Source organism: Rhinichthys klamathensis, unplaced genomic scaffold, assembly GCF_029890125.1.
Source record: "Rhinichthys klamathensis goyatoka isolate OS25496 unplaced genomic scaffold, OSU_Roscu_1.1 h1tg000050l_1, whole genome shotgun sequence".
NCBI lineage: Eukaryota > Metazoa > Chordata > Actinopteri > Cypriniformes > Leuciscidae > Rhinichthys > Rhinichthys klamathensis.
In genome coordinates this window covers 3,594,527-3,606,690 of record NW_026606596.1, presented here as the reverse complement: position 1 = coordinate 3,606,690, position 12,164 = coordinate 3,594,527, and the positions used below count along the sequence as shown (strand labels likewise).

At 36.7% G+C, this 12,164-nt stretch overlaps 2 protein-coding genes across 5 annotated transcripts in view; one reads left to right on the top strand and one right to left on the bottom strand.

Moving 5' to 3' along the window:
* cadm2a (cell adhesion molecule 2a) overlaps positions 1-12,164 on the bottom strand; it is a 493,856-nt gene that overhangs the window by 148,564 nt on the left and 333,128 nt on the right. The window lies entirely within an intron of this gene.
* LOC130082881 (C-type lectin domain family 10 member A-like) lies at positions 1,346-2,979 on the top strand. The gene is made up of 5 exons (XM_056247789.1): positions 1,346-1,615; positions 1,715-1,987; positions 2,174-2,301; positions 2,409-2,515; positions 2,622-2,979. The coding sequence occupies exons 1-5, from the start codon at positions 1,438-1,440 to the stop codon at positions 2,791-2,793; spliced, it is 858 nt and encodes a 285-aa protein (XP_056103764.1). The 5' UTR covers positions 1,346-1,437; the 3' UTR covers positions 2,794-2,979.

Genomic DNA, 12,164 nt, shown 5'->3' with positions numbered 1-12,164 from the left:
AACAAACCAAAAACACTTACCGGTAGTTCTTATTTATGTAGATATTGTTTTAAAGACATTCAGATGTTTTACTTTAAAATTGATTAATAATAGGATTTTTCACAATATAGCTCCTTAAGAGACATATAACCCAGGTGATGACTGAAGCAAAGAGCACATTTTTCAGGAAGATTACCTTTAATGACTGGGAAGTGCAGAACAATGCTTTTCAGTGACATGCTAATTTTGGGGCTGTCTTTTGCATACAAACATAATGGACCACAAAATGACTTCTGTCACGTCGCTTCAGTTGCTCCGACAATTAAAACCTCAGGTGGGAGAAATTGCTCTGAGAGACGAAGAGAAAGTAAACGACAGAGAGGAGGGAAAAGTTGTCAGACAGTTTAGCAACATAATAGTTTTAGCCGGCTTGCCTGCTGAGTTTAGCTTTTCTGAAGTCGCAGAACAAAGCGACCATGATGAAGCATCTTGACAGCCGGTAGTTACAGCCATTCTCTAATATAGAAGAATGTCTGACACTGTGTGCGTTCAATATCTGTTTGATTTAAATGAACCCATGAGTCACATGCCATTGAGCAATTGAATAAAAGAGAAATTAAAAGTATTTGCTTCCCCAAAATTATCATTTGAGTTCATCTGTCGTATGTGCTTGATCATCTGACAATGGAATGAGAAGTTCTAGTATTTTGTAAAGTAAAGTATTTTCCCCTGATACTGATAGACAGCCCGAGAGAAAGTATATATATATATATATATATATATAATGCATTTGTTAATAAAAGGTGCTGCACAGCCACACTAAAAATGTTTTAGTTAAACACAAATGTTTTGTAAAAGTTAACCAATCCCATTGCAGAAAATTGTGACATTTGTGTTAACTTCCTGTAACAGTGTCTGGGTGATGTCCCCTGGGTAGCCACTAGAGCTCCTCTTCCCCCACAGGTGTCAGTCACTATTGGACTACAATCCCCATCACCCTTGTCGGACTCATTATTCATTATCACACTCAGCTGTTCCCACTCACCTTGTTAGTGTCTGTCTATTTATACCCTGTCTGTTTAATCACTTGTTCTGGAATCCTTGTTTGATGTCACCCGCTTCCCAGAGTCTGTCTTGATTTGGTTTAGTGTTTATTTCTTGTTTTTGGACTGCTTACATGGACCTTGACCTCTTGCATTTTCCTGGATTTATGATTACGGATTACCCAATAAAACTGCACTTGGACTATCACCCTTTCTGTGTGCGTGTCGTGACACTTCCTAAGTGCTGCAAGTTCCTTTTTACATAAATACATGAAATATTACCACAGACACACAGACAGACATCAGGAGTACAAAAAAATCACTTCTGGTGAGATATTAATCAGTTAGGTTTGACTTGTAGTTCTGGCAGTGGGTTCATAGGTAAAAAGTTGTAGCCATCCAAACTGCACTAAGAATGTCTGGGCTTGGGAATGATGGAATGGATCAAGGTTCAATGATGGAATCAGAAGATAGAATAGATAAGACAGTTGATATCTACATCACTGCTGAGGCTGTAAGAGACATTAAACATAAGAAAGACACGGAGGACTTCGACACCCAAACAGCGAAAACCCAAACACCGCAACACACAGGTAACTGCGATTAACTGATAATACATTTACTCATATTTATGATGTAAATGGTTTTAAATGAAGAAGAAAATAGACTCGCATAATGTCTGTTATTTTCAGGAAGTGATTCTGTGAGGAACAGAAGCTCCAGAGTTGCTGCAGTGTGTTTGGTGTTGCTGTGTGTTCTTCTGCTGACTGCAGTCATAGTGCTGTGTGTCACGTTCACTCAAGAGAGACAACAGTTCATATCCAAGAATGAAAACATGACCAATGAGAGAGACCAGCTAATATCCAATAATGAAAACCTGACCAATGAGAGAAACCAGCTAATATCCAAGAATGAAAACCTGACCAATGAGAGAGACCAGCTAAGAAATAATCTTCAGAGTTCTGGTAAAGTTTCTTTAATCTATGAAGTTATTTTCTATATAGCAGACATTTTAAAAACATTATGGAGTTGGGTTGTGCTCTCAGTAACTTTCACTGAACACAATCTATCAGTTTACTATCTTTTATAAGTTACGGACAGGTGAGTGTAAAAGGGAATAAAGAGCTAACAGCTAAACTGGTTGTTTACAGATGGATGGACTTACTATAAATCCAGTTTTTACTACATGCCGAATGAGACGAAGAGCTGGAATGAGAGCAGAAGATACTGTACAGAGAGAGGAGCAGATCTGATCATCATAAACAACAGAGAAGAACAAGTAAGAGTTGCTTTTATGATGTTTAGTAGATAAATGAGAGATGGTCAGATGAAATTGAGTCTGTTGTCTGTTTATGATATAAATGTTCAACTGTTTCATCTGCTCAGGATTTTGTTAAGAACATGACTGGTAAAGCTATAGTCTGGATTGGTCTGACTGACAGTGTTGTGGAGAACACATGGAAATGGGTTGATGGAAGCACACTGACCTCTGGGTGAGAAAACACTGAACTGATTAATATCTAATAAATGATTCTCACAGTCAGTATCATATCACACAGAAAGCAGCACTGAACATCTAATGCTGATCTGTATTTTCAGCTTCTGGGGGTCTGGAGAGCCTAATGGAGGTACAAGAGAGAACTGTGTCCTGACTGTGGCTGTACCTAAATTGCCAGAGTGGCCTAATTTAGTAGGGTGGCTTGATGATGCATGTACTAAACCTTTTAAATGGATCTGTGAGAAGAGTATTTCACAACTCATACTGCCATAAGAACATCACACACTTTTTTTTGATGCAAGTTTAACTGTACAAAACTTCTGTAATAATTGATTATCATCTAAAGCAGTGTTTCTCAGCCTTGTTCCTGGAGGACTGATTTATATAAATGACTGGAATGACGTCATAAAAATTGAAGCCATAGAATATCGTGCAAAAGTTCATGTATTTCAGTGATTCAAAATAAAAGGTGAAACTAATATATATATATATATATATATATATATATATATATATATATATATATATATATATTTTTTTTTTGATTTCATGTAATATTCAAATTTTCTGAGATTTTGAATTTGGGGTTTTCATAAGCTGTAATCATAATCATCAAAATTATAACTTTTGTACGATATTCAAATTTTTCGAGTTTCACCTGTATACAGTATAAATAACAATTAATATGCAAAATGTCATGCTAGTAAAAAGCTGAATAATTTGAGCTGACCTGTTTCCCAGATCTCCAAGAGTCTGAAGTTCTGAAGTTGATGTTTGTCAACAAAAAGACATCAGGAAATAATATATACATGCTTCACAGCTTATTCAGAGAAATGACGCTGAGTTTAAATGAATTTAAAGACATTAAGCTTTATTTTCAAGCACTTATACTGTCACTACGAGCAAGATGATGAATATTATATATACTGTATATATATATATATCCTTAACCACATTTATCCTACACTGCAAATTGTGTGCTTTTAGCATAATGTTTTGGCTGTAAGTCAGTGAGGCTGTCTGTCATTTGGGAATAGCAATATGGCTGAATAACGGCACCAAAACTTACTCTAAAATTTGTGCGAATGTCGTCTATATTTGATGATGCTGCAGGATGTTCTGAAATGAAGGCATTTTGAATTATCTTATATAGAGAGAACTATCCCTTTAAGTCTTTTATTGAGAACATTTGCTTGTTGATGTTTTGAAAACGTTATTGTTGTTGTGCAATAAACTACATTTGATATAAAACATCTCTTTGCTTTGAATTCACACATTTACTCATTCAGTATGATAAAAAAACATATGAGTAATCAAAACTATTACAGAAAAACAAATTGAAATGTGGATATTATACAACAGAACTGTCTTGTTTTTTCTAAGAATGACTTGGAACAAATTTTACATAATTAAAACAGAGTGGTTGACAAAGGCTTTTTGAACACCATTGTCTGGTTGGACTAGATAAATTGATCAAAGACACAGAGCTGATAACTAGTAGTGTGAGAGTAAGAACAATTGATATTACTATTGACACGACTGAGCAGAGTTCAAGTCTGCCTTTTCCCAATCCCATTCTTTTCCTATTTACATTGCATGCATATCAGTTTGGAGAAATGTTTATTTTACATATACTGGAAGAACATATTTGAAAAGTTGAAATAAAGTGCCAAACGGTAAATTAATAGGCAAGGCAAGTTTATTTATATAGACCCCTTTTGCGCCGACGTCACAGTTATGTCACGGCGCTAGCTGGAGGCAAAACAAAGTGAAAACTGGAGGCGAGGCGGCCAATACAAACCAGCACAGATTCGGCTAAATAATAATGAGCTTAAATTATTGTTATTATTATTAAATGTAATCTTGTTGTGTTGTTTGGTGCAAGAATCGATGAAAAATGAATATGCTGTATCTGGAATTTTTTTTTTTCTAGAAAATATTCACATAATTAAAATCGCACCGTAATGTCACTCTTTACATTGTTGTCTTCTTGGCGCTGGCTAGGTAGAACTGCGGATCGTACCACACAAGTCTTTACATGACCATTCAGCACATAGTTATAGGCATCTAAATATTTATATGCCCTCAGTTACTCTTTACGCCCGGTTTCTCTATATAGGCTAGTGACAATGCCCCCGAATTTTTGAGATACCCCTACCGGAGGTAGAACTAAATCCAACAATGTTTTTCCTCATCTCTAAGGTCTCCCATATATGAAATGGATTCTTGGCTCAAAATATTTTACTGCTAAGATTGTTAAATTAACAGATATTGTTATAAACCCCCAAACCAAAAAAGGACTAAAATATAGCCTGTCCGTATGGGAGTTAAGGCATATAAACTTGTGCAGATCAATCACACAAGCTCTGAGAGCTTTGAAATTTGACATGTATGTAGTCAGGAAGTTTCATTAACTACTAGAAAAGACTGGATGTGAATATCTTGATGTATGGAATAAATAGACACATATAAACACATACCTAAAATAAGCGGACATGCACAAATTTAATATCTATGCAGAATGTTTTCATTTACTTTGTGGTTGCTTTGCCAGGGATTATCATAGAAACACATATGACGGCTTGTTGGAAAGGTGGGCTTGTGCTGAATCCAGAAATACCAAATATGTAAATATAGCATGACAAATCAGAGTGTTCTGTTACTCAATGTATGAGGTGTACAAAATGAAAGAAAACGAAACACTGACAAAATAGTCTCAAGTCCAAATCACATTATCAGTGGTGAGAAGAATGTTGACAAATTCATTGTTACTGCAAAGTAAGTTACATTAGGTAGGTGCTGATCTATATTTATGATACATTTAAAGGGACTATAAGTAACTTTTTAGGTAATTTATAATCTAAAATCAATATTTTTATTCATAAATATGTCCCCAATATTGTACAAATACCTCTGCCAATTATCTTATTTATCCTCGCAAACGAAGACTTTATTATATGTATATACATGGGACGGGTAAGTCACGGAGGCTTCCATGTAGTTCCGCCATCTTGAAAAACTATAATCGCAGAGAGGGACAAAAAGTACGCCAATGCGTTTCCACAACACGTTTTCGTTCAGAGCCGGCGTGACGTAACTGAAAGCACCAGAAGCGGAGGAGCAGAGTAGTGAGAGGCGCTTGTCACTGCCTCGGCAAGTTTAAAAGGCATAAAAGGCATTAAAGTTAATGTCGGGATAGCTTTTTCCAGGTGGATAGAGCTAATGCAGGAGAAAGATTTCAAAAGAGACGCTGAAGTCCTGCTTTCTTCTCGACAAGGCTACAGTCTTAATTACAAGCTTTTTTTCATTGTTTGGTTGTGTACTTTATTTTATAGACAGATGAACATGTATAGTTAAAAGTTGATGATGATATCTAACAATGCACGTAGGCTACTTCAGAAAATATAACGAATAAAGAAGGCATAACTACTAATTACAATAGTTCATGTTTTTGACACTCATTACTTCATACTGTTCGTTTGTTCGTTGTGTCAATTTGAAGTTTGTTTGAAATAACAAACCTGTTCACCCGAAGGAACACTCGACGAAGTGTTATTAGAAGACATCCTGTCATAGCTTTTTGGTACATAACGGCTACCGTAGATGCAACACGCATTTGAAAACGCGAGGCGCTGGAGAGCACAATTCGTTTGAATGCAAAATACAATTTCACCGCTAGTTGGGAGTATTTCTTACTTCGTGTCCCTTTAATAATGATACATTTTATAAGGCACAGTATACTTTACAATTCATATGAAACACAGATCCAATTGAATCAGGTTAACATTGGAATGGAACACCTTTATTCAAATATGTATATCCACTTGAATTTTGTTTTGGTCAAGTCATTACTGAATAATGAAAAATAATATTGTTAGCTTTTTTCTGTCCAGACCAGCAGTAGGCAGTAGAGCCTACACTGCTTACTTCACCCCATTGGTGTGATCTTTGATTAGATAAGAATAAGATAGTAGATATTTTTCATTTGATAAGCGTATTGTGGTCTAGTGAGTTGACTATTGTTAGGCTAATGGTTGGATCCAGCTGTAGCTACAGACCTGCCAACCTGTACGCATTTTGCGTAGTGGGCACGCATTTTGACCTCAAAGTACGCTGGTACGATTTGTCACCATATACAGTAAAAGAAATGGACACAGCGACCCCATAGATTTCAACGGAGAAAAGTGAAGCCAATTAGAAGCACTCATTTCCTGATGCTCAAACTGAGCTTGACGACGTAGATGTCACGTGAGCAACCTGTCTGTCTTCTAGTAGCTGTGCCGAGAGAAATCTGAATAATTCACTTCCGACGGAGAGTCTGAGTAGGAGCTGTCCATGCACTAGCAGCAGGATCAACTTTATGACTCTCTATGGGCTTCTCCCTTGACTTTATGCCTCCACGTCCCCCCGATTGCCTGCGAGCTTCTCCTCCTGTCTATACGGTAATTTCTCTACTGTGCGACGGAGAGTCGAGTGGTTATTACACAATCGTTAGCCTATTTTTACAAAAACTGCTTCTAAGGGGCCATTACTTAAGATACAAGGTAATGGAGCCTTTTATACATTGTCGTGTTTCTTTAGTAATAAATAATGGACAAATGGAGTCTTTGGACGCCTCAGATGTAAAGTTATTGGCTGTCAAAGTGACGCCAAAATGAATGGGAGTCAATGGAATGCTAACAGCAGGTGAAGTTCTGCTACAATGGAGGCTTCAGTTTGGATTGGATGAATTACCCCCTTGTTTGTCACTCCAAACTACGCAAAAACCTGGTGACGCCGCTGTGCATGCGCAGTCCTCAAATCATGGTGTCCGCATAATAATGTAGAATTCATAGAAAATTGGAAAAGTTTTTGGGGCAAGCCTGACCTGTTGAACAGAGATGGTTTTCATCCCTCCTGGGATGGTGCTGCTCTTCTCTCTAGTAATTTGGCTCATAGTCTTAGAGATAAAACATGACAATCTGGGGCTCAGGTCAGGAAGCAGACAGACTGGCTAAACCGGCCGTCTGCTATCGGCCTTGCGTCACCAAGGTCAGATAAATCCCATCACATAGAGCCTCTTTCACCTAGATATCATCATATAGAGACTGTGTCTGTTCCCCGAATTTGGAAACCCCCAAAACGTCCAAAAGGTTAAAAATGTAATTGATAAAAAATAAAAAACAGATATAATACCGATGAGCAAATGATAAAGCTTGGGTTGCTGAATATTCGATCCCTTACTTCAAAATCTCTCATAGTTAATGATATGATTTCAGATTATAATCTAGATGTGCTGTGTTTGACAGAAACCTGGCTAAAACCAAACGATTACATTACTTTAAATGAATCAACCCCACAAGATTACTGTTATAAACATGAACCTCGTCTGAAATGCAAAGGGGGATGAGTTGCTGTAATTTATAGTAATATTTTCAAAACCACTAAGAAATCTAGTTTTAAATATACTTATTTTGAAGTGTTGGTGCTTAATGTAAAAATATATAGTGTAAACGATACATTGTAAACTCAATTGGAGTTAGACAACACGTGTCAGGACCTACTCATTGTCGTAATCATACTCTAGATCTAATACTATCACATGGAATAGATGTTGATGCCGTCGAAATTCTGCAGCAGAGCGATGACATCTCAGATCATTATCTAGTCTCATGTAAATTACATTTAGCCAAGGCTGCAAAGCCGACTCCGTGTTATAAATATGTTAGACCTATCACTTCTGCCACTAAAGATTGCTATATAAATAATCTTCCTAATCAGTTTCATCATCTCAGCATCCCAGATAGCTTAGAAGAACTTGATATGGCAACAGAAACTTTTAACTCTCTCTTTTCCAGCACTTTAGACACAGTTGCTCCGTTGCGCTTAAAGAAGATTAAAGAAAATAATCCAATGCCGTGGTACAACGAGCACACTCAGGCCCTTAAGAGAGCAGCCAGAAAAATGGAGCGCAACTGGAAGAAAACTAAACTAGAGGTATTTCGGATTTCATGGAAGGAGAGCTCGATTGCTTACAGAGAGGACTTAAAAGCTGCTAGATCTGCTTATTTTTCAACCCTATTAGAAGAGAATAAACATAATCCTAGGTATTTATTTGAAACAGTGGCTAAACTAACGTAAAAGAAAGCTTCAAGCACAGAAGTTTCCAAGCAACACAGCAGTAATGACTTTATGAACTTCTTCACTTATAAGATCTATAATATCAGGGAGAAAATTATAACTATGCAACCGTCTACTACAGTATCACATCAGGGAGTGCATTGTAGTCTCCCTGAGGAAATTTTTTATTCATTTGTTGCTATAGGAGAGGAAGAATTTTGCACACTTGTTAATTCATCTAAATCGACAACTTGTATGCTAGACCCTATGCTAGACTAAGCTACTGAAAGAGATGCTTCCAGAGGTCAAAGATCCTCTTCTTAATATCATTAATTAATCTTTTTCTCTAGGATACTTACCAAAAACCATTAAGCTGGCTATGATTAAAACGCTTGTAAAAAAAACGCAACTTGATCCTACAGAATTAGTCAATTACAAGCCGATCTCAAATCTGCCTTTTCGGTCAAAGATATTAGAAAAAGCAGTATCCTCACAACTGTGTTCCTTTCTTGAAAGAAATGGTATCTGCGAGGATTTTCAGTCAGGATTTAGACCGTACCATAGTACCGAGACAACTCTCGTAAGAGTCACAAATGATTTGCTCTCATCATCCGATCGTGGTTGTATCTCTCTATTAGTGTTACTCGATCTTAGTGCTGCATTTGACACCATTGACCACAACATTCTTTTAACTAGAAAACTATGTTGGCATTAGGCGAATTGCACTAGCATGGTTTAAATCATACTTATCAGACAGTTATCAGTTTGTAGCAGTAAATGAAGAGATGTCTTATCGATCACAAGTTCAGTATGGCGTGCCACAAGGCTCAGTATTAGGACCGCTGCTGTTCACTCTGTACATGCTACCATTAGGAGATATTATTAGGAAACATGGAATTATCTTTCACTGTTATGCCGATGATACTCAGCTGTATATTTCTTCACGCCCTGACGAAACTTACCTATTCACAAAATTAATGGAATGCATAGCTGATATAAAAAATTGGATGACTAGTAATTTCCTACTACTAAATTCTGAAAAAAAAAAACAAATTCTTATTACTGGACAAAAAACTTCCACACGTAATAACCTAGAATACTGTCTAACACTTGATGGCTGGTCTGTTAAGTCTTCGTCGTCGGTTAGGAACCTGGGTGTGCTCTTTGATGCCAATCTTTCATTTGAAAGTCACATGTCTAGTATTTGTAAAACCGCAATTTTCCATCTTAAAAATATTAAAAATATATCTAAATTATGCCATATGCTCTCATTAACAAATGCGGAACAATAAGTTAATGCGTTCATGACATCAAGGCTAGATTATTGTAATGTTCTACTGGCTTACCAGAACCAGGAAATATAACCATATTAGCCCGGTTCTGTTAACACTGCATTGGCTCCCTATTAAACATTGTATAAATTTAAAAATATTGCTGATTACTTACAAAGCACTAAATGGTTAAGCTCCGCAGTACTTAAGCGAGCTCTTAACACATTATAGTCCTTCACGTCTATTGCGATCTCAAAATTCCGGCCAGTTGATAATACCTAGAATATCAAAATCGACTTCTGGCGGTAGATCCTTTTCCTACTTAGCACCAAAACTTTGGAACAGTCTTCCTACCATTGCCTGGGAAGCAGACACACTCTGTCAGTTTAAAGCTAGATTAGGGGCTCATTCACCCTCAGGGTGTTTGTTTTGTTTGATTGCCATTTGTTTGATTTAAGACAGTAATTTAATTTGTATTTTGTGAAGGTAAGTTATAGTTTTATTAAAAGGCTCATTAAGGTCAAACTGCAATCCTGACTTGTGGTCTCCTGTTTGTGCTATGGTAAGGTGTTATCTTTCGATTTCAATCTTTGTTTCCATATAGTACAAGGTGCCATATGAAATGTTTCATAATTAAATGTATCTTATATTTGAATTTCTCAACATTCTTCTCACCACTGATAATGGGCTTTGGACTAAATTATGCCAGTGTTCCATTTTCTTTCATTTTAGATACCTCATACATTTGAGTGACAGAACACTGATTTGTCATGCAATATTTACATATTTGGTATTTCTAGATTCAGCACAAGCCCACCTTTCCAACAAGCCGTCATATGTGTTTCTATGATAATCCCTGGCAAAGCAACCACAAAGTAAATGAAAACATTCTGCATAGATATTAAATTTGTGCATGTCCGCTTATTTTAGGTATGTGTTTATATGTGTCTATTTATTCCATACATCAAGATATTCACATCCAGTCTTTTCTAGTAGTTAATGCAACTTCCTGACTACAAACATGTCAAGTTTCAAAGCTCTCAGAGCTTGTGTGATTGATCTGCACTAGTTTATATGCCTTAACTCCCATACGGACAGGCTATATTTTAGTCCTTTTTTGGTTTTGGGGTTTATAACAATATCTGTTAATTTAACAATCTTAGCAGTAAAATATTTTGAGCCAAGAATCCATTTCATATATGGGAGACCTTAGAGATGAGGAAAAATATTGTTGGGTTTAGTTCTACCTCCGGTAGGGGTATCTCAAAAACTAAAGCACTTTTTGACCATTTGTCACTAGCCTATATAAGATAGGTGTAGAAGTCAGGCCACTCAACCGGAGGTAGCGTTAATCCTGTCAGATCGTCCATGCATTGAGTGAGTGTGTACGGGTCAGCCAATCTGGTTCCGTTCTTTAAAAAGTGACCTTACACATTAAGATAAAATCTGATTTTCTCCAGTCATTGTTAAAAAACAAGCTAATAAAACTTGCTAACTAGCGTTAGTGAAGCGGCCAGAGGGATCATTTAACCTCCACCTAAGCTCCGCCCACATAAAAATGTCACCATGTTTACCGACTGAAAAGGGGTCTATAGCACATTTCATACACTATGGCAATTCAAAGTGCTTTACATAGAGAGGAAATAATCACAAAATAAAAGCAAGTAAAATTCAAACAGTTATTCAAAAGCTTTACATAGAAAGGAATTATAATAATCACACTATAGCAATTCATAGAGCTTTGCATATAATAGACACAAAATAAAAGCAGGGGGAATTAAAGCAGTTATAAAAGGAATTTAAAGGATATAAATGGTACAGTTATGAAATTAGAGTAAAATGAATTAAAATAGTAAAAAGATGATACATACCGGTGTATCTTATTTTGACTGAGATTTCTCCATGACGGTCAGTATTCTTCTGTGGATTCTCAGTAGTACCGTGGATTATCTGAGCCCACCAGATTAGTAATCTGTACCAATCCAGACCAGGAATCCGTACTAGTCACCACAGTATTCCCTTGACCGTCATGAGTCAATCCCTCTCAAACTCCACCACAGGATTTAGTGCAAAACACCAGTTCATCATATCAATCAGTGCCATTTGAGTTCAGTTTAGAATCAAAAGGAAGAATACCGTAGTTAGTTTAGAATCAAATGGAGAATGCAGAAATAAAATATAGTGTAATCAGTCGGATGCACAGTGGCACAGTGCTCATTCAGTAAATGCACAGCTAAACAGAAGTGTTTTGAGTCTGGATTTGAATGTGACTAC

Bases quoted from the DNA above. Each gene is read 5' to 3' on its own strand.
- LOC130082881 (XM_056247789.1), top strand. From the start codon at position 1,438: ATGTCTGGGCTTGGGAATGATGGAATGGATCAAGGTTCAATGATGGAA. The intron at 1,616-1,714 runs GTAACTGCGATT...TGTTATTTTCAG, and splicing joins CCAAACACCGCAACACACAG to GAAGTGATTCTGTGAGGAAC. The intron at 2,302-2,408 runs GTAAGAGTTGCT...TCATCTGCTCAG, and splicing joins TAAACAACAGAGAAGAACAA to GATTTTGTTAAGAACATGAC.